Source organism: Lithobates pipiens, unplaced genomic scaffold, assembly GCF_037356315.1.
Source record: "Lithobates pipiens isolate NorthernLeopardFrog02 unplaced genomic scaffold, aLitPip1_a1.2 Scaffold_23, whole genome shotgun sequence".
In the NCBI taxonomy this organism is placed as follows: Eukaryota; Metazoa; Chordata; class Amphibia; order Anura; family Ranidae; genus Lithobates; species Lithobates pipiens.
The window spans coordinates 84,458,034-84,482,107 of NW_027507785.1; the positions used below are offsets into that span (position 1 = coordinate 84,458,034).

General features: G+C 42.6%; 1 protein-coding gene across 1 annotated transcript in view; it reads left to right on the forward strand.

Moving 5' to 3' along the window:
- Positions 1 to 20,768, forward strand: part of SLC25A26 (solute carrier family 25 member 26) — a 210,427-nt gene extending 189,659 nt beyond the window's left edge. The window contains exons 8-10 of the mRNA XM_077451967.1: positions 182 to 246; positions 5,489 to 5,562; positions 16,842 to 20,768. Coding sequence (XP_077308093.1) covers positions 182 to 246; positions 5,489 to 5,562; positions 16,842 to 16,938 — 236 coding nt within the window. The 3' untranslated portion in view covers positions 16,939 to 20,768. The remainder of the gene's footprint in view (positions 1 to 181; positions 247 to 5,488; positions 5,563 to 16,841) is intronic.
- Positions 20,769 to 24,074: the final 3,306 nt, after the last annotated feature.

Consider the following 24,074-nt stretch of genomic DNA (forward strand, 5'->3'; position numbering starts at 1 on the left):
ATAATACGAATATAAAAAAATAAAGTCGCAGAACATGAGAACTTTTCTCCTAATAGGAAGTAGAATGACCCCTCGTGTGTTTGATGTAGTTTATATATAAACATCTAGACTGAAAATGACTTGGCAGAGCTTGTGGGAACTGTACCGTCCTTAACGTCTTATTTGTGTTTTGCCTGCTCAGGTGGGGTTGCAGCTGCAGTCACGACACCGCTGGATGTAGCGAAGACCCGCATCATGCTGGCGAAGGTAGAGAAGACATAAGTCACCTGCACACACCTGCGTGACTCCTCTGCCGGGGGGGGGGGAAATAATGTTGCCCGAAGCAAAACACATGGGATGAGTGTAAAAAAGCCTTGTGCTATTTATGAAACAAAGGCATGGAGGCAAAAAGAAGCAAAGATTCAAAATCTATTTCTTTAACCTTATAGATTGTGCTGCATTCGCACATGGTGGACCAATGCTTAAAATCTTTTGTACATTTAGCATGACAGTATAACACTACAGGTTATGGTAGATAATGATAAATCCGGTGCTGTTTTCTATACACTTGTAAAAATGCACCTAGTGTCAAATTCACTTTAACCTCAATTTCCAGTGCAATTCATAAATGTGAAAAACAGTATATGAACAAAGAGATAAATGAATTGCTCAATAAATACATTGTGCTTCCAATCTATAAGGCTCCATGCCCACTGGAGCTCATAAACTGCAGTTTATTGGAGTTTGGGCTTTATTTTAAAAGCCCATAAACTCCACTCTATGTTCGCCTATGTGTCTATGCACACAAGGACGTTTTTTAGCTTTAATGAGCAGTGGAGTTTATGGGCTTTTTTCTGAACGCCAGAAATTCGCGTTCAAAGTGCTGTTTTTCACCGCCAAAAAACGACAAACGCTGATAAACGCGCGTTAATTAGTGTTCGGCATTCTATTTTCTCAATGCATTGTGGGAGTTTGGAATGCACTGTAGGATTTTTGGAGTGTCCTCTGTGTATTTTTATTGAAAACGCCCATAAATGCTAACACTAATAAACGCTCATAAACGCTAGTACAAAACGCTGTTAAAAGCATGTTTTTCAACCAGCGTTTTCTGCCAGCAATCTGGCGTCCAGAAAAAGCTTTTTTGAGCTTCAGTGTGCATGGAGCCTTAGTGCTGTGTGCCCATTAAACATTCATTTTGTGCAACCTTCAAATAATAGACCAAGATGCAACTATTATCAACAATATCTCTTCTCCAATTGCATTTCTCCAATTGGTTATAATACAAAAAATAAAGTGCAGCGCTTGGTATAAACACAAGATGATCGTGCAAAAAAGCGTATATGAAAGTAAATATATCATTGTATTATTAACTGCTTCTCGACCTCCTCACGCCGATATATGTCGGCAGAAGGGCATGTACAGCCAGAATCCCATACCTGTACGTTGCCCTTTAAGAGGCTCGTGCGCCCGCGGGAAGCTCCGTGAGTCCGCTTGCAGGTCCCGCGGACTCAATCACCACCGGGATACCCGCGATCGCCTCACGGAGAGGAAGAACGGAGAAGTAAACTAGCATTTCCCTGTTCTGCCTAGCGACAGTGACACTGATCTCTGCTCTCTGTGATTGGGGCAGAGATCAGTGATCTGTAAAACACAGCCACGCCCCCCCCACAGTTAGCAACACGTCCCTAGGACACACTTAACCCCTACACTGTCCCCCTAGTGGTTAACCCCTTCAATTCCAGTGTCATTTATACAGGAATCCGTGCATTTGTATAGCACTAATTGCTGTATAAATGACAATGGTCCCAAAAATGTCCGATGCGTCCTCCATAATGTCGCAGTCACGATAAAAATCACTGATCACTGACACGATATATATATATTAATAAAAAATGCCATAAACTATCCGCTGTTTTGTAAATGCTATAACTTTTGCGCAAACCAATCAATGATCACTTATTACGATTTATTTATTTTTTTCACCAAAAATATGTAGAAGAATACGTATCGGCCTAAACTGAGGGAAAAATTTTTTTTAATATATATTTTTGGGGGATATTAATTATAGCAAAAAGTTAAAAATAATGTGTTTTTTTCAAAATTGACACTTTTTTTTCGTTTATAGCGTAAAAAATAAAAACCAAAGGGGTTATCAAATACCTCCAAAAGAAAGCTCTATTTGTGGGAAAAAAAGGGTCATCAATTTTGTTTAGGAGCCACGTTGCACAACCGCGCAATTGTCAGTTAAAGCGACGCAGTGCCGAATCGCAAAAAGTGCTCTGGTCAGGAAGGGGGTAAATTCTTCCGGGGCTGAAGTGCTTAAAGTGCAATATGACCATAAACATTAAATAACATAAATTCATGCACATATGATGAATTATATTATACGCAACTAAAATATTTCGTTTTAGTGTTGTATCTGGGTTATAGTGCTTAGCTGCAGGTCATTCATTGACAAATTTTTCACATTGTTTAATATTTATAATAACATTAAAAAAATTAATAAAAATTAAAATTTTTCCAATATGAACATAAATAAATATAAAAATCAAAAAATAATAAAAAAAATTCATACCAATATCAATTATATAAGCGTGTTACATGAGTATCTTCAACCCATGATATAAAGTTCATCCAATGTATATAAAGTGCTTGCTATTTAGAAGAGCTATTGTTAATAAAAGTTGCATCTTGATCTATTATTTGAGCATTGCACAAAATGAATGTTTAATGGAGAAAAAAGGACTTTTGAATCGCAATGTATTTATTGAGCAATTACGTTATTTAGTCTATTTGTTCATATATTGTTTTGTACCTTTATGAATTGCACTAGGAATTGAGGTTAAAGTGAATTTGTCTACAAGTGTATAGCAGTGTTTATTTCGTCAATGAAAATATTTATGTCGACTAAATACGACTAAAACAATTGAGATGACTAAAATATGACTAAGGCTTAATGTACACGGGATGTGTTTTAAAACCTCGCCTGAACGATTTAACTTGACAGAGAGTTTAAATGCCGCGTTTGCGTTTAGGAGCGTTAAAAAAAAAAAAATATATGTATATATATATATGTATATATATATATATATATATATGTATATATATATATATATATATATATATATTGTTTTATTTTTTTTTATTTTTTTTAAATGGTCAAAAATGTATCTCCATTAAAAAATGCATGTAAACAAAACACGAGTTACTGCGCTTACACGTGTTTACAAGCTGTTAGGCCTCATGTACACTGCTGCTGGTAAACAGACGTTCAGAGGCAGTTGGATGCTTTTTTCAGCTGCTCCTGAACTCATCCAATGTTATCTTATGTGTTATGTGTACATGTACACAGGTTCGTTTAATGTCATTTTTAGACAGTTGCATTTAGCTGCTTTTCTATGAAGGCAAAAAAATGAGTTCAGACGCCAATGTTTCAGACACTAAATGAGGTACCAGCGTTTAGCCGCATTTTGTTTATAGGCTTTTTTCATTGCTATTGTTTATAAGCGTTTTTTTGGCTATTTTGAAAAAAAATATATATATTTTTTTTCAAATGCTTCTAAACGCAAACGCAGTAAGACGCCATTAAACGCGGCATGTAAATGCGGGAAAACGGACGTTTTAAATGTGTTTTTTTATCTGTCAAGTTAAATTGTTCAGGAGAGGTTGTAAAAACGTCCCCTGTACATTAAGACCCCTTTCACACCAGGGCGTTTTGCAGGCGCTATAGCGTTAGAAATAGCGCCTGCAATCCGCCCTAAAGAAGCTGCACCATTGTATGTAGTGTGAAAGCCAGAGGGCTTTCACACTACAGCGGGGCGCTGGCAGGACGTCAGAAAAAAGTCCTGCCAGCAGCTTCTTTGGAGCGGTGAAGGAGCGGTGCTTCTAAACTCAACTGCCTATAAACGACCCTGTGTACATGTACTGATAAGATAACACAGAGGAGAGTTCAGGGGCAGCTGAAAAAAATGCCCCGCTGCTCCTAAAAGCCGCTCGGCTGTTATCCCGGAGGAGCGGGAGGGGACGTCCCCCCCCCCCCTCCCACTGCTCGATGATCCGCCACTTCCAGCGCCTAGAGACAGACTGGCACGAACCCTGAAACGGCTTTGTTCCAGTCTCCTGGATGTAAACACGGAAGCGACATCACAATGTCACTTCTTGTTTACTCGGCTGCCAATGGCGCCGGATTTTAAAAAATATACAGTATTCAGATTACAGTATTCAGAATTGTCGTTTTCGGTGATCTGAATACTTTGAAGTGCAAAGGAGGGATTGGAGGTCTTTTAGACCCCCAATCCCTCCATAAAGAGTACCTGTCATCACCTATTACTGTCACAAAAGATGTTTACATTCCTTGTGACAGAAATATAAGTGATGTTTTTTTTTAAAACACAATTTAATAATATAAAAATAAATAAAATAAATAAGAGAAAAAATTTCAAAGCACCCCCATCACCGTGAGCTCGCTCAGCAAAGAAAACGCATACGGAAGTCACGCCCGCATATGTAAATAGTGTTCAAATCACACATGTGAGGTATCGCCGCAATCACCTAAGTAAGAGTAATAATTCTAGCATTAGACCACCTCTGTAACTCTAACTTGGTAACCGCAAAAAAGATTTAAAGTGTCGCCTATGGAGATTTTTAGGTACCAAAGTTTGTCGCCATTCCATGAGTGCGTGCAATTATAAAGCGTGACATGTTTGGTATCTATTTACGTAATATTACTTTCACATTATACAAAAAAATTGGGATAACTTTACTGTTTTTTTTTAAATTCATGATAGTGTCCCTTTTCCAAAAAAGTTGTGTTTAAAACACCGCTGCACAAATACCGCGTGACATAGAATATTGCAACAATCGCCATTTTATTCTCTAGATTCTCTGCTAAAATATATATAATGTTTGGGGATTCTAAGTAATTTTCGAGCAAAAAATAGGGATTTTAACTTGTAAACAACAAATGTCAGAAATAGGCTTAGTCATGAAAGGGTTACATTTTCAAGTTGTACTTCTGCTTGTCAAAAAGCAATATATTTGTTTATGATTGATGATAACTTGGTTTTATTTATCGCAACGGCTAAATCTGCGTCTGTAGTGCACAATTAAACCTTGATACCATAAATAATAACATGTAATTCGATTTTTAATCCAGGAGTATATAATTTAACAATTTACAATTTAAGCCTGTTCGATTTTAGACCACTAAAATGTACTGAAGGTTTTAATCGACTAAAACTAAAACAATTCAGATGACTAAAATAGGACTAAAACTAAAATGTAATTCTTGTCAAAAAACTAAAATACGACTAAAACTAAAGCAATTCAGACGACTAAAATAAGACTAAAACTAAAATGGCATTTTAGTCTAAAGGCTAGAACTAAAACTAAATTGTCAAAGTGAATATTGGTGTATACCGCAGGGGGGTCGCAATAGGGATATTCTGTCTGCCTGTCTTAGAAAAGCTATAACTGGCAATGTATGATGAGTCTTTTGCTTCATTTGCAGGCCGGATCAACCACTGCAGGAGGAAAGGTGTTACTTGCCCTCACGGATATATGGAAAACACAAGGCATTACAGGGTATGAGAGTGCTATTATCCCTAGTTTAGGGCATTATTTGAAGTGTATAATCTTTTCGAATCTGACAGGGGATATCATTCTTTTCCACAATTACTGTAACCAAAATGTACATTTTGGCTGGAGTTGGGCTTTAAAGCGGAACTAAACTCTCTCAATCACCATTAACCCTTATGCTTAGAAAATGGATATATTTACTTGTTTTTTTTACTTTTCTTCAGTCGCTTCCTGGTCTCTGGTCTAGGCCGAAATTATGTTATACATCCCATTAATCTTCATGGGCATTTTTTTTATCTTAAGGATAGGAGGAGGGGCTTTCTCAGCTAAGCCACACCTTCCTGCCTGTATACTTGAGCTAAGGACAGATGGATTCTAGGAAGTAAATGCTACATGAATCATCTATCCTTACTGTAGATGGCTCAAAAAAATAATGCATTGAGACAGTGAATGGGATGGTGAGTTTGCTTTGAAAATGAAAAGTGAATAGTATATTTATTTTGTGGGGCTCAGATATTGTTTAGTTCCACATTGAATTGGTTCTAAACCTTTAAAAAAAAATAAAAAATCTTTAACCACTTAGGCCCCGGACCATTTGGCTGGCCAAAGACCAGAGCACTTTTTGCGATTCGGCACTGCGCCGCTTTAACTGACAATTGCGCTGTCGTGCGACGTGGCTCCCAAACAAAATTGATGTCCTTTTTTTTTCCCCACAAATAGAGCTTTGTTTGGTGGTATTTGATCAGCTCTGCGTTTTTTTTTGTGCTATAAACAAAAAAATAGCGACAATTTTGGAAAAAAAAACGCATTCTTTTTTACTTTTTGCTACAATAAATATCCCCCGAAAAATATAAAAAAAAAAAACATTTTTTTTCCTCAGTTTAGACCGATACGTATTCTTCTACATTTTTTTGGTAAAAAAAAATCAAATATGTTTTTATTGATTGGTTTGCGCAAAAGTTATAGCGTCTACAAAATAGGGGATAGTTTTATAGCATTTTTCTTTTTCTTTTCTTTTTTTTTATTAGTAATGGTGGCGATCAGCAATTTTTATCGTGACTGCGACATTATGGCGGACACATCGGACACTTTTGCCGTGATTTTGGGACCATTGTCATTTATACGGTGATCAGTGCAATTAAAAAAGCAGTTTAAATAACAAACATGTTATATCTTCCTGCACCGATCCTTCTCTTCTGGGGTCCTCCGCCGGTGTTCCTGCCTTCCGATTACCCCCTAGAAAGCGGTTTGGGGAAGGGGGAGCCCCCCTCTTCAACTCCCAATCTCCCCTCCATCATACATCATAAGATTTGATTGACAGCAGCAGAAGCCAATGGCTTCCACTGCTATCAATCTGCACTTTGAGGAGGGAGACAAAGGTGAGAGCTACTGCTCATGTGCACAGTGCTGGATCGGGCTCAGGTAAATGTAAGGCCAGGTTGAAAGGAGATTCTGGACACAGAAGTTTTTTTTCCTTAATACAGAGAATGCATTAACCACTTCAGCCCCAGAATATTTTACCCCCTCCTGACCAGAGCACTTTTTACAATTTGGCACTGCGTCGTTTTAACTGACAATTGCGCGGTCATGCAATGCTGTACCCAAACTAAATTTGCGTCCTTTTTTCCCCCACAAATAGAGCTTTCTTTTGGTGGTATTTGATCACCTCTGTGGCTTTTATTTTTTGTGTTATAAACAAAAAAAGAGCAACAATATTGAAAAAAAACAATATTTTTTTACTTTTTGCTATGATAAATATCCCCCGTTTTTTTTTGTTAACAAATTTTTTCATCATTTTAGACCGATATGTATTCTTCTACATATTTTTGGTAAAAAAAATGACAATAAGCGTCTATTGATTGGTTTGCGCGAAAGTTATAGCGTCTACAAACTATGGGAAAGATTTATGGCATTTTTATGGCGTTTTAATTTATTATATATATATATATATATATATATATATATATATATATATATATATATATATATATATATTTATATTTATTTTTTTACTAGTAATGGCGGTGATCTGCGATTTTTAGCGGTATTGCGACGGACAGATCGGAGACTTTTGACACATTTTTGAGACCATTGTCATTTATAGAAAGATCAGTGCTATAAATATGCACTGGTTACTGTATAAATGTCACTGTCAGGGAAGGGATTAACACTAGGGGGCGATCAAGGGATTGACTGCGTGTTCCCTCACTGTGTTCTAAATGTGTGGGGGATGGGAAAAACTAGGAGAGATGACAGATCGTTGTCCCTATTTTGTAGGAACACAAGATCTGTCTCTCCTCTGACAGCACAGGGATTTGTGTGTTTACACACACAAATCACCACGCTGGCTCTCGTGCACGTGACCGTGCCCACCGGCCACTGGCATCGGGTCCACCGCTGTGCAGCGGGCGGCGCTCGCGCTCCCTCTTCTCTGGTGGCTCTCCTGGGCAAAGCCGTATATATACGGGATTTTGCCCAGGAGAGCCATTCTGCTGCAGTATATCTGCGTGAGGCGGTTGGGAAATGGTTAAGGTAGTTTTAGAACCACTTTAAAGTGAAATTTCACTCTCCCAATCAACATTGATTATTTCTAATCTTCATGCTGCTAGCATTAGTAAATAGATAGAAAAGTATATCATATTTACTTGTTTTAAACTTTTTTTTTTTTTGTACATTTCTTCAGTTACTTCCTAGTTGCCTTTCTAGGCAAATGATAACCTACATCCCAGGAGTCTTCAGGAGGGGAGGAGAGGAGGCGGGGTTTTCTCAGCTAAGCACGCTCTCTTGCCTGCATACGTGAGGGCATGAAGTAAATGCTACGTGAATCATTTGCCCTTACTCAAGATGGCCACGGCCATAAATGCTAGGGGGGTGTTTTTCAAAGCGGTTTCTCACCAGAATAAAGCATAGAGACATGGATGGATGGGGGAGTTTGCTTTGAATATTAAAAATGAATTAAATTGTGTTTGTGGTTTGTATGCTCAGATGCAATGAAGATCTGCTTTAACTTTTAATTGGCTTTTTTTCACTTTTTGAAGCCATTTTTTTTTTTTTTTACTTTGGTTAAAGTTTAGTAACTTGGTAAGAACTGGCACAATAGAAAACTATTATTATACCACGAAAACAATCCAAATATAAATATTATAAAATATAAAATCTATTTTATAGAGGTTTTAGTTACGTTTACTTTTATCAGATGTATTTAAAAAAAAAAAAATGACAGTACGATCGACGAGATCAGAAAGAAGATTATGAGCTTGAGTCTGGAAGGGACTAGTCACCGGGGTGTGAACATGTCAAGTGTTTAACCTCTGACCTTCCCGAAAAGGATAATGCATTGGACATTTTTGTAAAGTGAAATTAAGCAATTATGTGATTTCGTCTGTCTAGCCAGCTGCACCCAGCCTCGACCATTACGCTGTTTTGCCTTATATATTCCATATGGCAATACTGAAAAAATAGATCTGATTTCACTTAAGTTTCTCTGCTCTTTGATCCAGAAAGCTCCTCGCAGCTGACGGATTTTAACTGGTAAATGATGGGTATCAGTTTTTTCATATGCATAGCTTCATTTGAAGCCAAGTCAGACGCAGTTTCCTTTGCTGGTTACGTAACACTTGAAAAAGTTGATTATTTTTAAAGGGTTACTATAATGTACTTGTATAGAGTTAATTTAACGCTGAAGCTTCAACTGCCTATATTGTGCCTCGGAGTTGGGCTTTCTATAGCTGTTCTTAAAGCTGAACTCCATCCTCACCAGTCACCTGGACTAAGATAGCTTACTCTGATTTTACTGCACACTGCAAGCGTCTCACAGTGTACATTGGAAGCTGGAGCAAGTCAGCTAAAGCCTGCCTCATTTCCTAGCTGGAGGACAATCAACATCTACTAGCATGCCACCCCAACCTTACTGTTTCTGGGCCACCCCTTTCACTTATGTAAAAACTAGTGCTGCGCAAAAAAAAAAAAAATGACTGTGGATTGTGAACTAATAAATTTCTTCTACAAAATCGATTATTGAATAATAATAATAAAAGTCGACAAAATTCCCAATAGCTAAGTCCCGTGAATCTTTGTTGAAGTGCTTTTAAGATGAGTTTAACCACTTGCTTACTGGGCACTTAAACCCCCCTCCTGTCCAGACCAATTTTCAGCTTTCAGCGCTGATGCACTTTGAATGACAATTGTGCGACCATATAACACTGTACCCAGATTACTTTTTTATATTTTTTTCCCACAAATAGAGCTTTCTTTTGGTGGTATTTGGTCACCTCTGTGGTTTTTATTTTTTGTTAAAAAAAAATTGAAAAAGCCTGAATTTTTTTAAATATTTTATTTTTTATATATATTTTGTTATAAAATTTTGCAAACAGGTAATTTTTCTCCTTCATTGATGTACGCTGATGAGGCGGCAGTGATGGGCACTGATGGGTGGTAGTGATGACCACTGATTGCTTACACTGATAGGCAGCACTGCTAGGTGGCACTGATTGGCACCACTGGTGGGCATTGATAGGTGGCACTTGTGGGCATTGATAGGTGGCACTTGTGGGCATTGATAGGTGGCACTGTGGGCACTGACAGGTGACAATGACAGGTGGCACTGGCAGGGGTTACCGAATGGCACAGAGGAGGCAGATGTGCCTCCTTCCTCTTCGGGACCGATGTCCCTTTAACATAAGCTGTGAACGGCTTTTTTTTCTCCTCACGCTGTCAGCGTGAGGAGAAAAGAAAACGATCACCGAGCTTTTGTTTACATCATGTGATCAGCTGTCATTGGCTGACAGCTGATCACATGGTAAGGGGCTGGGATGGGCCACTTACTAGGATCGGTGATCAGCCGAGTCTCAGTGACTTGGTGATCACAGCGCCCCCACCCCCCCGCGCCCTGCAGTGCACGCACGGGGTGCGTGAACAGGGGAGGACGGCCTCCCGGAAATTGATGTCTGTGCAGTAGCCGTCATTTGGCTTTGGCCTGGACCTCAAGTGGTTAACACCAGGTCCGTGTTGCCAGCAACCACCAACACCGGGTACGATAACGTATCTGCTTACCGGATTAACACGACCCTCTTTCTCAAGAGAAGTCATATATATCGCATGTAAAAATCATTCCAGAGCCTTCACACAATGTCCCCAATGCTCTTTAAGTCAATTATTGAACATGCCAGCAAAGACTCAAAATGGGGACAATTAATCAAGTAAGAAAAGAAGAAAAGGGCCCCTCCATAGTGTAATAAAAGACTAGTAATGTATTTATTAACCTGTTCCCGACCAGCCGCCACAGTTTTACCTTACGTCGGTTTGCCTTTTGACCACTAGGGGAAACGCGCGTCCACATCTCACTGTCGGAGCCGATGCGAGTGCCCGACAGGCGCGATGACCACCGGCGATTGCTCGTGACGGTGAGAACCGGGATCTGTGCATGTAAACGCACAGATCCCGGGTCTCTCAGGGGAGAAGAGACAGATTGTGTGTTCATACTAAGTATGAACACTGATCTCTCTCTCCTCCTAGTCAGTCCCATCCCCCCCACAGTTAGACCACACCTAGGGAGCATGGTTAACCCTTTGATCACCCCTAGTATTATCCCCTTCCCTGCCAGTGACATTAATACGGTAATCGGTACATTTTTATAGAACTGATCGCTGTATTATTGTCCCTGGTCCCAAAAATGTGTCAAAAGTGCCTGATGTGTCCGCCGCAATATCGCAGTCCCAATAAAAAACACTGATCGCCGCCATTACTAGTAAAAAAAAAAAAAAATGTCATAAATCTATCCCCTATTTTGTAGACGCTATAACTTTTTCACAAACCAATTAATATACGCTTATTGCGTTTTTTTGTTTTTTTTTACAAAAAATATGTAGTAGAATACACATCAGCCTAGACTGAGGAAAACATTTTTTTCTTTTTAAATTGGGATATTTATTATAGCAAAAAGTAAAAGATATTGTTTTTTTTTTGTTTTGTTTTTTTTTCAAAATTGTCGCTCTTGTTTTGTTTATAGCGCAAAAAATAAAAACCGCAGAGGTGATCAGATACCTCCAAAGGATAGCGCTATTTGTGGGAAAAAAGGACGTCAATTTTGTTTGGGTACAACATTGTACGCCTGTGCAATTGTCGGTTAAAGCAACGCAGTGCCGAATCACAAAAAATGCTCTGGTCATTAAAGGGGCAAAACCTTCCGGGGCTGAAGTGGTTAAGCCAGTAGATACACCACAATAGTTAAAATGGAACATGTGCATTTACAAATATCACCAAGACAACACCAATCTCTTGCTCCATGGACACAGTGACATTGACACAAGGCTCCGCCCCGACATGTTTCGTCTTTAAAAGGACGTCTTCCAAGGGCCAGGCTCTTTCATTCATTTGATCTCAGATTTTTTTTAATAGAGGCTCAGCATCACTGTGTTGCCACAGCTTCCTGTTATCCAGAAGCTATGTATAGCACCCTGCTAACTCCTCCCACTAGCCATGATCTGCCTGCAATGCATAGAGAAGTACAGAAAATAAATAAAACCTTTCTGATCTCAGTATATACTTTATTTTACACCCAGGGATGTCATAACTGGGTGTAAAATAAGGTATATACTGAGAACGTAAAGGTTTTAGTTAATAATTTAATTAGCGTGTTGATTGGGGGGGGGGGGGGGGGACCTGAGAAGGCAAAAATAAGTAAATGAAACTACAGCTTTGAAATATTTTCTGAGCTACAGCCTGGAACATGCATGCAGATTAGAAAGTCAAAACTGAAGTCAGAACTGATCTGCATACTTATTTAATATAGTGACCAGGAAAGCTGCTGGATTACCATGAAATCCAGGCCGATTTTTATAAGAGGTTAGTAATGACAGCCTTCATATTCTTAGTTTAGGTTTCCCGTAATCCATTTTATTGAACAAGCTGCACCATCTGCTCCCTATCCTTTCCGTTCAGCGCACAGGCTCGTCAGTGTTCTGTAAAACCCATTGGTAGCTGGTTCCTGTAAATCGCTATCTGGATGGCCCATCTGGGAAGCTTTGCCCAGACAATCCGACATTGTGAAAGCTCGGGAACGTATTTTGAAAATATTTTTTAGCGCTCCTCTGGGAATTTGCTCCCTGCCAGCCTCATGCAAATTACTCGGCTTTGGAGTTGCAATTATGTTAATAGATTTAAGTGTTGTCTAGTGAATCCTTAAACTGTTTCCAGCTGGTGCTCGATGAGAGCCGCCTTCATTACCCATCCAGAATTTCAGAGACTTCTGTCAGGGCCACGAGCAGCACAGATGAATCGTTCATGTTTGAGTTCCTGCTCTGTGTTCTGATTGGTGGGTTCTCCGCTTCTGTCTGTAAAATATACTCTTGATGCAGGGCTATTCATCACAAATTGGAGTTTGGCTTCAGGTTCGCTGCAAGTACAGAAAATACCTGTTGTTCCATTTATCCTTTCCTTCCTTCCTTCCTCCATCCCTCACTTCCTCCATCCCTCACTTCCTCCATCCCTCACTTTCCTCCCTCCCTTTCCTCCTACCTCCAACCATCCCTTCCTCACTTTATCCATCCCTATATCCATCACTTTCTCCCGCCCTTCCTTCCCTCCCTTCCTTCCTTCCTTCCATCCTTATTCCCCCCCCATCCCCTCCCTCCCTCCTTCCATCCATCCCACCCTCCCCTCCCCTGACTTCCTCCCTCCCTTCATTTCTCCCATTATCCCTCCATTCAACCTTTCCTTCCTCATTTTATCCATCCCTCCCTCCATCCCACTCTCCCTCCCTCCATGCAACCATCTTTGCCTCCATCCCCCCCCCCATCCCTTCCTCCTTTCTTCCCTCCCTCCATCCCTGCCTCCCTATCCTTTCCTCCAGCTCTTTCCCTCCCTCCACCCCTTCCTCACTCCACCCCTTCCTCCCTCCACCCCTTCCTCCCTCCACCCCTTCCTCCCTCCACCCTTCCTCCATCCATCCCTTCCTCCCATCCCTCCATCCATCCCTCCTCCCTCCTCCCTCCCTTCCTCCCTCCCTCCCTTCCCCTTCCTCCCTCTCCTCCCTTCCTCCTCCAACCTTCCCTTCCTCACTTTATCAATCCATCCCTATATCCATCACTTTATCCTTCCCTCCGACTCTCCCTCCCTTCATCTATCCATCGCTGCCTCCCTCCACCCCTTCCTCCTCTCTCCCTCCCTCACCCACCTCTTCCTCACTTCCTTTCTCCCTTCCCTCCTACCTCCAACCATCCCTTCCTCACTTTATCCATCCATCCCTATATCCATCACTCCCTTCCTCCCCTCCCTTCCTTCCTTCCTCCCCTCCCTTCCTTCCTTCCTTCCTCCCCTCCCTTCCTTCCTTCCTCCCCTCCCTTCCTTCCCTCCCTTCCCTCCCTCCCTTCCCTCCCTCCCTTCCCTCCCTCCCTTCCTCCTCTCCCTCCCTCCTCTCCCTCCCTCCCTTTTTCCTCTCCCTCCCTCCCTTCTTCCTCTCCCTCCCTCCCTTCTTCCTCTCCCTCCCTCCCTTTTTCTCCCTTCCCCTTCCTCCCTCCCTCCCTTCTTTCCTTCCTTCTTCCCCCCACCCCCATCCTTGCCTCCCTTTCTTCCCTCCCTCTTTCACCCTCCCTCACTTCCTTCCACCCTTTCTTCCACCCTCCAACCCTCCCTTCCTCACTTCATCCATCACTATAGACATCACTTATCCTTCCCTCCCACTCTCCCTCCCTCCATGCATCCATTTTTGCCTCCATCTCTTCCCCCCCACCCTGCCTCCCTTTCTTCCCTGCCTCCATCCCTGCCTCCCTCTATCCTTTCCTCAAGCTCTCTCCCTCCCGCCCTTCCGCCCTTCCTCCCTCCCTCCTTCCCCCCTCCCTCCCGCCCTTCCCCCCTCCATCTCTTCCCCCTCCATCTCTTCCCCCCTCCATCTCTTTCCCCCTCCATCTCTTCCCCCTCCATCTCTTCCCCCCTCCATCTCTTCCCCCCTCCATCTCTTCCCCCCTCCATCTCTTCCTCCCTCCATCTCTTCCTCCCTCCATCTCTTCCTCCCTCCATCCCTTCCTCCCTCCATCCCTTCCTCCCTCTTACTTTCTCCCTTCCTCCCTCCAACCTTCCCTTCCTCACTTTATCAATCCATCCCTATATCCATCACTTTATCCTTCCCTCCCACTCTCCCTCCCTTCATCTATCCATCGCTGCCTCCCTCCACCCCTTCTTCCTCTCTCCCTCACCCCACCTCTTCCTCACTTCCTTTCTCCCTTCCCTCTTACCTCTAACCATCCCTTCCTCACTTCATCCATCCCTACATCCATCACTCCCTTCCTCCCCTCCCTTCCTTCCCTCCCCTCCCTTCCTTCCCTTCCCTCCCTCCCTTCCTTCCCTCCCTCCCTTCCTCCCCTCCCTCCTATCCTTCCCTCCCTTCCCTCCTTTCATTCCTTCCTCTCTTCCTTCCTCCCCTCCTCTCCCTCCCTCCCTTCCTCTTCCTCTCCCTCCCTTCCTCTCCCTCCCTTCCTCTCCCTCCCTCCCTTCCTCTCCCTCCCTCCCTTCCTCTCTCTCCCTTCCTCTCCCTCCCTTCCTCTCCCTCCCTCTCCCTCCCTCCCTCTCCCTCCCTCTCCCTCCCTCCCTCTCCCTCCCTCTCCCTCCCTTCCTCTCCCTTCCTCTCCCTCCCTCCCTTCCTCCCTTCCTCCCTCCCTCCCTTCCTCCCTCCCTTCCTTCCTCCCCTCCCTTCCTCTTCCTCCCTCCTTCCCCTCCCTCCCTCCCTTCTTTCCTTCCTTCTTCCCCCCCACCCCCATCCTTGCCTCCCTTTCTTCCCTCCCTCTTTCACCCTCCCTCACTTCCTTCCACCCTCCAACCCTCCCTTCCTCACTTCATCCATCACTATAGCCATCACTTTATCCTTCCATCCACTCTCCTTAACCTCCATCGATCCATCCCTGCTCCTAATCCCTGCCTCCCATTCTTCCCTCCTACATCCCTGCCTCATTCCATCCTAAATTTAATCTCCAATTGCAGAAGGTTTCTTCACAGTAAGAGCTGTGAAAATGTGGAATAGATAGACTCCCGCCAGAGGTGGTTTTGGCCAGCTCAGTAGATTGCTTTAAAAAAGGCCTGGATTCTTTCCTAAATGTACATAATATAACTGTGTACTGACATGTATAGGTAAAGTCAATCCAGGGAAAATCTGGGATCTCTCTGGGATCAGGAAGGATTTTTTTCTTTGCTGGAGCAAATTGGATTATGCATTGCTGTTTTTTTTGCTTTCCTCTGGATCAACTGTGGGTATAGGATTATGCATATGGGATTGTATGATTTATTTTAGATTTTTACAGTGTGTGTATGTGTATATATATATATATATATATATATATATATATATATATATATAGTATACACACTATATTGTCAAAAGTATTGTGACGCCTGCCTTTACACACACATGAACTTTAATGGCATCCCAATCTTAGTCCGTAGAGTTAAAAATTGAGTTGGCCCACCCTTTGCAGCTATAACAGCATCAACTCTTCTGGGAAGGCTGTCCACAAGGTTTAGAAGTGTGTCTATGGGAATGTTTGACAATTCTTCCAGAAGCGTATTTGTGAGGTCAGGCAGTCTGCACTCTAATATATCCCAAAAGTGTTCTATTGGGTTGAGTCAGTAGAGTTCCTCCACCCAAAAATCGCTCATCCATGTCTTTATGGATCTTGCTTTGTACACTGGTGTGCAGTCATGTTGGAACAGGAAGGGGCCATCCCATGAAATTGTCCAAAATGTCTTGGTACGCTGATGCCTTAGGAGTTCCCTTCACTGGAACTAAGGGGCCAATCCCAACCCCTGAAAAACAACCCCACACCATAATCCCCCCTCCACCAAATGATTTGGACTAGTGTACAAAGCAACGTCCATAAAGACATGAATGACCGAGTTTGGGGTGGAGGAACCTGAATGGCCTGCACAGTCCTGACCTCAACCCAATAGAACACCTTTGGGATGAATTAGAGCAGAGACTGTGATCCAGGCCTTCTCGTCCAACGTCAGTGCCTGACCTCACAAACGTGCTTCTGGAAGAATGGTCAAACATTCCCATAGACACACTCCTAAACCTTGTGGTCAGCCTTCCCAGAAGAGTTGAAGCTGTTATAGCTGCAAAGGGTGGGCCAACTCAATATTGAACCCTACAGACTAAGACTGGGATGCCATTAAAGTTCATGTGTGTGTAAAGGTAGGTGTCCCAATACTTTTTTTGTTTTGTCTTTTTTCAACCAGACTAACTATGTAATTGCTTGTTTTGAATGGATTAAGACTTTTTGCCTTTCTTCTCTGTGCAGACTATTTGCCGGCGTTGTCCCCAGGATGACGGCCATCAGCCTCGGTGGCTTCATTTTCCTCGGAGCTTACGACAAAGTCCGCAGTTTGCTTCTATGATGAATCCTGCAGTAGGGAATGATGTGTGGACTTACCCGGCAATACACAGGGACAGGAGGAGTCGGCTGCTAAGCAATTTGGATGAAGGATTGTCATCACACAACATCACAGCTGAGACATCCACGTACCAAGCGCAATGACCTCAAAAGAAACTCTTCCACTTACAATAACTAAACAATTTTCTTAGATCTGACATCTCCTTTTTGTAAGCATGTTGTTATTTTCTGGGAGATTAGTTAAAGCTCTATTACAGAGGATTTTCTTAAATCTGTCAATGAATGATGGAGAATTGCTGCTGCTAACCTGCAATAGATTATCAGATTTTCAGCATGTGCCAGTGACTGTATGGAAGTCTCAGAAATCAACAGCCACATTGTGTTGAGATTATTAGGTTGCCTACACACAATACAAGCTGATTGTACCAATCTAATTTTAGATTTCAACAACTAGGTACTGCAAAGATCCTACTTAAAGGTGAACTCTTGCATCTCTTCAGTCTTGCACAGTTGTAGAGGCCCCTCTCCTGTACTGAAATAGCTTAGGCCCCTTTCACACAGGCACCTCCGCTAAGCGGAATCCACTTCCCCAGCGGGGGGTCTCTCTGCTGATCCCCGCTGAGCAGGCAGATGACAGGTCTGTGTCTGCTCCGCTATGCAGAGCAGGCATGGACACAGTCCCGCTCTCCTCTATGGGGCAATCTGATGGAAATGGATTGTCTGTTCATTTCCATCCAGTTCGCTGGACGGATGGAGAATAAGACCACCATCCGTCTGTTTTTGGCAGACAGGATCGGATCGGATAGTGGCGGGTGTCAGGGGACATCTGCCACTCCATAGAAGAGACCGGAGGGTCCAGTCAGGTCCGCGTGAAAAACGGACAGGCAGACCTGATCGGACAGCCCGTGTGAAAGGGGCCTAACTCTGCTTTTACTGCACACTGTGAGCTTCTCATACTGTTATATAGTTACATAGTAGGGGAGGTCAAAAAAAAGACACAAGTCCATCAAGTCCAACCTATGTGTGTGATTATATGTCAGTATTACATTGTATATCCCTGTATGTTGTGGTCTTTCAGGTGCTTATCTAATAGTTTCTTGAAACTATGGATGCTCCCCGCTGAGACCACCACTTGTGGAAGGGAATTCCACTTCCTTGCTGCTCTTACAGTAAAGAACCCTATACGTAGTTTAAGGTTAAACCTCTTTTCTTCTAATTTTAATGAGTGGCCACGAGTCTTGTTAAACTCCCTTCTGTGAAAACGTTTTATCCCTATTGTGGGGTCACCAGTACGGTATTTGAATATTGAAATCATATCCCCTCTCAAGCGTCTCTTCTACAGAGAAGATAAGTTCAGTGCTCGCAACCTTTCCTCATAACTAATATCCTCCAGACCCTTTATGAGCTTTGTTCCCCTTCTTTGTACTCGTTCCATTTCCAGTACATCCTTCTGGAGGACTGGTGCCCAGAACTGGACAGCATACTCCAGGTGCGGCCAGACCAGAGTCTTGTAGAGCGGGGGGATTATCCCTTTATCTCTGGAATGAATCCCCTTTTTAATGCATGGCTGTGCAACAGAAACTGCAGCAAGTCAGATAGAGCTTGCCTCATTTCCTGGCTAGAAGACACCCAGCATCATCTAGCACTATCCTTGCTTGCCACCTGGCATCACTAAGTAACAGCAGTTTGCATGCAGATGTAGTCAGCCTAGGGACGCCCACTCCTCCAGACTGATATCTACCCATCAAGGCATTTCATGTTTGCATAACTCTAGCCCACTGCTTGCATAAGGACTAAGTGCTATTTGAGGAGTACTAAGGAAGGTAGTGCTGTGATGTTTTCACGAAACGAAAATGTATAGCATCCTGCCAGCCCCTCCCACCAGCCGTGATCTGCCTGCATTGCATAGAGAAGCACAAAGACCCAGTGGTAATATCACTGGGTCTAAAGTAGGGTATGTAATGAAAACCAGAAAACAAGAAAAGCAAAATTATGAAATTTCTAGTGGTTTTCTCTATCTTCATGCATTCTGTGCAGTAAAGTAAAAAGCCTCCAGTATGCAGCTCCTTCCCCAGCCCCTCCTAACACTTACCTGAGCCCAATCTCCATGCAGCAGCTCTCTGCCTCCTCATTGGCTCAGAGACAGCCATTGGCTCCCACTGCTGTCAATCACATCTAGTAAGGAGAGATCAGGGGTCTCATGGACACACAGAGTGAGGCTCGGGAAGGAGCACACGCATGAATTTATTGGTGCATTGCTTTATGTTAGAGTCAGCAGCATGAACTTAGCCTAAGTTAGTAGCAGCAATTAATATTGCACAGTATCACAATTATCTCTATAGCAAAAACCTTTAAATCTGAACTCCGGGCTAAACAGATGTTGTCTAAATCCATTTTTCATGTGCATTCTTACTTGAATCTTGGTGAACTTTTTGAATTTCCTCCAAATCTGTGCAGTAATCCAGTGTGACATTCTACCTCTGAGCTTCTTATAATAAAGACCAGTTACTGCTGCTCTCTCTCTTTCCGCAGGGTAATTGGTCTTGTATCCGCCCCCTCTTCTAGTTTTCTGCAGGCAGCCTGTAGTGGGTGGGACCTGCTGGGCCCCTCCCACATCTCTGCACAAGTTATGTGCAGCACAGTGATGATGGCACTGCTACTTTTATATGGTCTTTACTGAGTTTGCAACTGTGTTTTTCATTGTACAATAAAGCAGTGGTAAACTTTAAAATAAAAAAATAAAAAACATTTCCTCCTGTAAAGTAATATCATAATGTACTTGTTTGTGTCACATACTAGCACATTATGAAAGACTTACCTGGAAACAAAACCCTCCAGCAGCACGCTGTCACCACTATTTCCATCCGACTGTGATTCCATCCGATCCTGTCCCCAAAAGATTGGATCGGGTGAAACGGCGGGTGTCAGCAGACACATGTCCACTGACATCCGCCATTCCATAGAGCGCTAGGGATGGTTCGATCAGGTCCAGCTGAAAAACTGATCGGAAAGCTCATGTGAAAGCCTTAGGTTTGCTACAGATGTGTAGGGAGCCTTCAGAAACAAGTCAGTTTAAGCCTAAGAAGATCATTGCATTCCATAGCTGCTAGCAAATCTAAAAAGAGAGAGTACCATCAAATTGTAGGGTATGTGGCCATCTTCTTTTTTTTTTTATTCCACTAATTCCAGGTGCAGCGTACTTGTAATTCTGTCTCCATGACCCAACTCCAAATATCTGGTGCTGAAAGAGAGAACAGTCAGCTGATTCCCCCATCCATGCTAAACAACATGGATGGAGGAATCGCCACTGCCTGCTATTGTTTTCAGACAGCCTGAATACATGAACAGGGGTTGCATCTGATAGGACACAGGCAATCATTTTCCACCCAGCTTGGTCAATTTTGTTGAGCCGGTTGTGTTACCAACAGGGCCACTGACCTTAGATTTCATCCGATTCAGCAGAAATTGGCTGCAAGGTCAAATTCAATTGCTTCTACAGACTTGAATTTTTCTGTACTAGGAAATACCGGTATATTCTTTTTTTTTTTTTTTAAACTTTAATCAAAAAAATGATGCTTTCCTTTTTGGTGTACAGTTGTACAAATGACATATATTGTCCAGCATGCTGAAGAAATATTGTTTGGCAGCTGTACAGTAGCCAAATCCAGCAAGCACTGGTCAAGTCTTGGCTATCGGATCTCGTTAAGCAATTTTAAAAAGCATTGTTACAATATCAGCCTTAATATTTGTATTATTTTATGAAAATTGTCTTTTGGATAATTGTACTGTATTCTACAGTGTTGATTATTAAAAAAAAATATTTATTTTCAAAGACTTAGGAAGTTTTAATGTTCCAGGACTGGCATGACAGCAAAAGAGGTATGGTGTCCCAGTGGTAACCGGTATGGTGTCCCGGTGCTCCTCTACGCAGCAATGAATAGTTATAGGTAAGCTGTGTCCACCGCTTTCCCTCTAACCCCTCAGGGCTCATTCACACTTGTGCATTGTAGAAACGCATGCTAAAATGTGCTAACACATGTTGTCTCCATGCATGGTAACACAGCTTTTTTAGGTGTATTACCATGCAATCTAAATGGCACCCAACACATTGTGAAGCGCAGAGCCCAATGCACCACGCACCATGTTCTGTGATGTTAGGCATTTTTTATTTTATTTTTTTAATGGTCATGCATGTTTTACTTATCTGTTGTGGTGCGTTGGCAACCTTTTTAAAATGAATGGTCAGTCTGAAAGTGCATTTCCACTTTTTCAGCTAAATTGAGAAACCTCATATTTGTTACATGGACTGTTTCACATAGCATAACTTCAAAAAACGCAGCTTCCTTTTTTTAGACGTTCTATTCTGAACACTATAGATAAAAAATAAAAACACACTACAGAGTCCTACAAGGTCTATAAATCCTTTCTTTAAATTGGTGGGGGAGCCCTCCATAATTACAGTATCTCACAAAAGTGAGTACACCCCTCACATTTTTGTAAATATTTTATTATATCTTTTCATGTGACAACACTAAAGAAATTACCCTTTGCTACAATGTAAAGTAGTGAGTGTACAGCTTGTATAACAGTGTAAATTTGCTGTCCCCTCAAAATAACTCAACACACAGCCATTAATGTCTAAACCGCTGGCAACAAAAGTGAGTACACCCCTAAGTGAAAATGTCCAAATTGAGCCCAATTAGTCATTTTTCCTCCCCATTGTCATGTGACTCGTTAGTGTTACAAAATCTCAGGTCTGGTAAATTTTTGGTGTTATCGCTCTCTCTCTCTCTCTCAAACTGATCACTGGAAGTTCAACTTGGCATCTCATGGCAAAGAACTCTGAGGATCTGAAAAAAATAATTGTTACTCTACATAAAAATGGCATAGGCTATAAGAGGATTGCCAAGACCCTGAAACTGAGCTGCAGCATGGTGGCCAAGACCATACAGCGGTTTAACAGGACAGGTTCAACTCAGAACAGGCCTCACCATGCATTGCTGCCGAGGTTGAAGGGGTGGGGGGTCAGCCTGTCAGTGCTCAGACCATATGCCACACACTGCATCAAATTTGTCTGCATGGCTGTCATCGCAGAAGGAAGCCTCTTCCAAAGATGATGCCAGCAAACAGTTTGCTGAAGACAAGCAGACTAAGGACATAGAATACTGGAACAATGTCCTGTGGTCTGGTGAGACCAAGATAATCTTATTTGGTTTAGATGGTGTCAAGCGTGTGTGGCGGCAACCAGGTGAGGAGTACAAAGACAAGTGTGTCTTGCCTACAGTCAAGCATGGGGGTGAGAGTGTCATGGTCTGGGGCTGCATGAGTGCTCCCGTTACTGGGGAGCTACAGCTCATTGAGGGAACCATGAATGCCAACATGTACTGTGACATACTGAAGCAGAGCATGATCCTCTCCCTTTGGAGACTGGGCCCCAGGGCAGTATTCCAACATAACATGACCCAAAACACAACTCCAAGATGACCACTGCCTTGCTAAAGAAGCTGAGGGTAAAGGTGATGGACTGGCCAAGCATGTCTCCAGACCTAAACTCTATTGAGCATCTGTGGGACATCCTCAAACAGAAGGTGGAGGAGCGCAAGGTCTCTAACATCCACCCGCGTCGTGAGGTCGTCATGGAGTAGTGAAAGAGGACTCCAGTGGCAACCTGTGAAGCTCTGGTGAACTCCATGCCCGAGAGGGTTAAGGCAGTGCTGTAAAATAATGGTGGCCACACAAAATATTGACACTTTGGGCATTTTCACTTAGGGGTGTACTCACTTTTGTTGCCAGCGGTTTAGACATTAATGGCTGTGTGTTGAGTTATTTTGAGGGGACAGCAAATTTTCACTGTTATACAAGCTGTTCACTCACTACTTTACATTGTAGCAGCAATATATATGTGTCCCTTTGAGACATAGAAAGGGACTGAGAAAAGAGATTGCCCAGTCCCTTTCTCAGCAGCCTTAGCTGCACTGAAGATGAATGGACAGGAGACAGCAGCTCCTCTCCATTCATAAACTGAAGCATCGTAAACACAGGTTACGATACTCAGTTATGAATGGACAGAGTCAGTGATCGCTGACTCTGTGCATTCAGAAAAGGAAGGAACCGGTAAATAACAATTTACCAGCTCCTTCATCCACTCTCCATCCTGAAAGATCTGGGACAGGAGGGTGGAGGAGGACACAGAGGGAGACCGGGGAGGGGAGAGATCAGAGTAGCACACAGAGGGGGACCGGAGGAGTAGGGGGGTGAGGGCTTGGAGGAGGATACAGCGGACAATGAGGAACAATCGTTGCAGCGGTGGGGGAAGTTATAATCACTGATCTCACTGTGTGGCTTTCAATAATACAGCTGAAAGCCAGTATAATGTCCCCCTGCCACTGCACGATCATCCTTGAGTGTCCAGGTATCAGATAAGGCATTGGGCGCATTTGCAGGAGTACAAGTACTTCTGCAAATGCTCGGTATCAGCACTGATACTAGTATTGGTGCAACCCTAGTTCCGACATGGCAGCATGCAAAGTATCACTCATGCATAATGGAGAGAAGTATAGGAAAGTTCCCAATATTAGTCCAGCAAACAGGTTACATCCAAATGCTAGGTACTTGTGTTAGCAAATACTCAGATAAGCCAGTCCTTATTCAGGCATGTAATAAGTAATTGTAGGCTACAATTCCTGCTACCTGTCTCCACTACTCACCACCATAATCCAGCAAGGATGAATTCAAGCATACATAAGTATTATCTGCCTGAATAAGGACTGGCTTATAAGAATATTTGCTAATACAAGAAGAGCCTAGCATATCACTTTTATAGTCAATTTTCTTTCCTCGACTCTTGAATATCGTTTTTTATTCTGAGATGAGATAGAGTGATTAATAAAGAGGGGTTGAGTCCATATCCATTATTGGTTTGTGCAGTACGATCCTGAACCCTCCAACAATGAAAAATCCTAGGTAGCGATCTTTGTTTATATGCAGGGCTGACTACCATTGTTTGCCATAATTAACGCTGTCTGTACTGTGCAAGCAGATATACATTAAAACAGTAACTAGATTTGAACACTGTCTGACCTAACAGAGTTAAAGGTGTAGAGTTTGGGCTTTTTGCATTGCATGGCAATGAGGACAGAC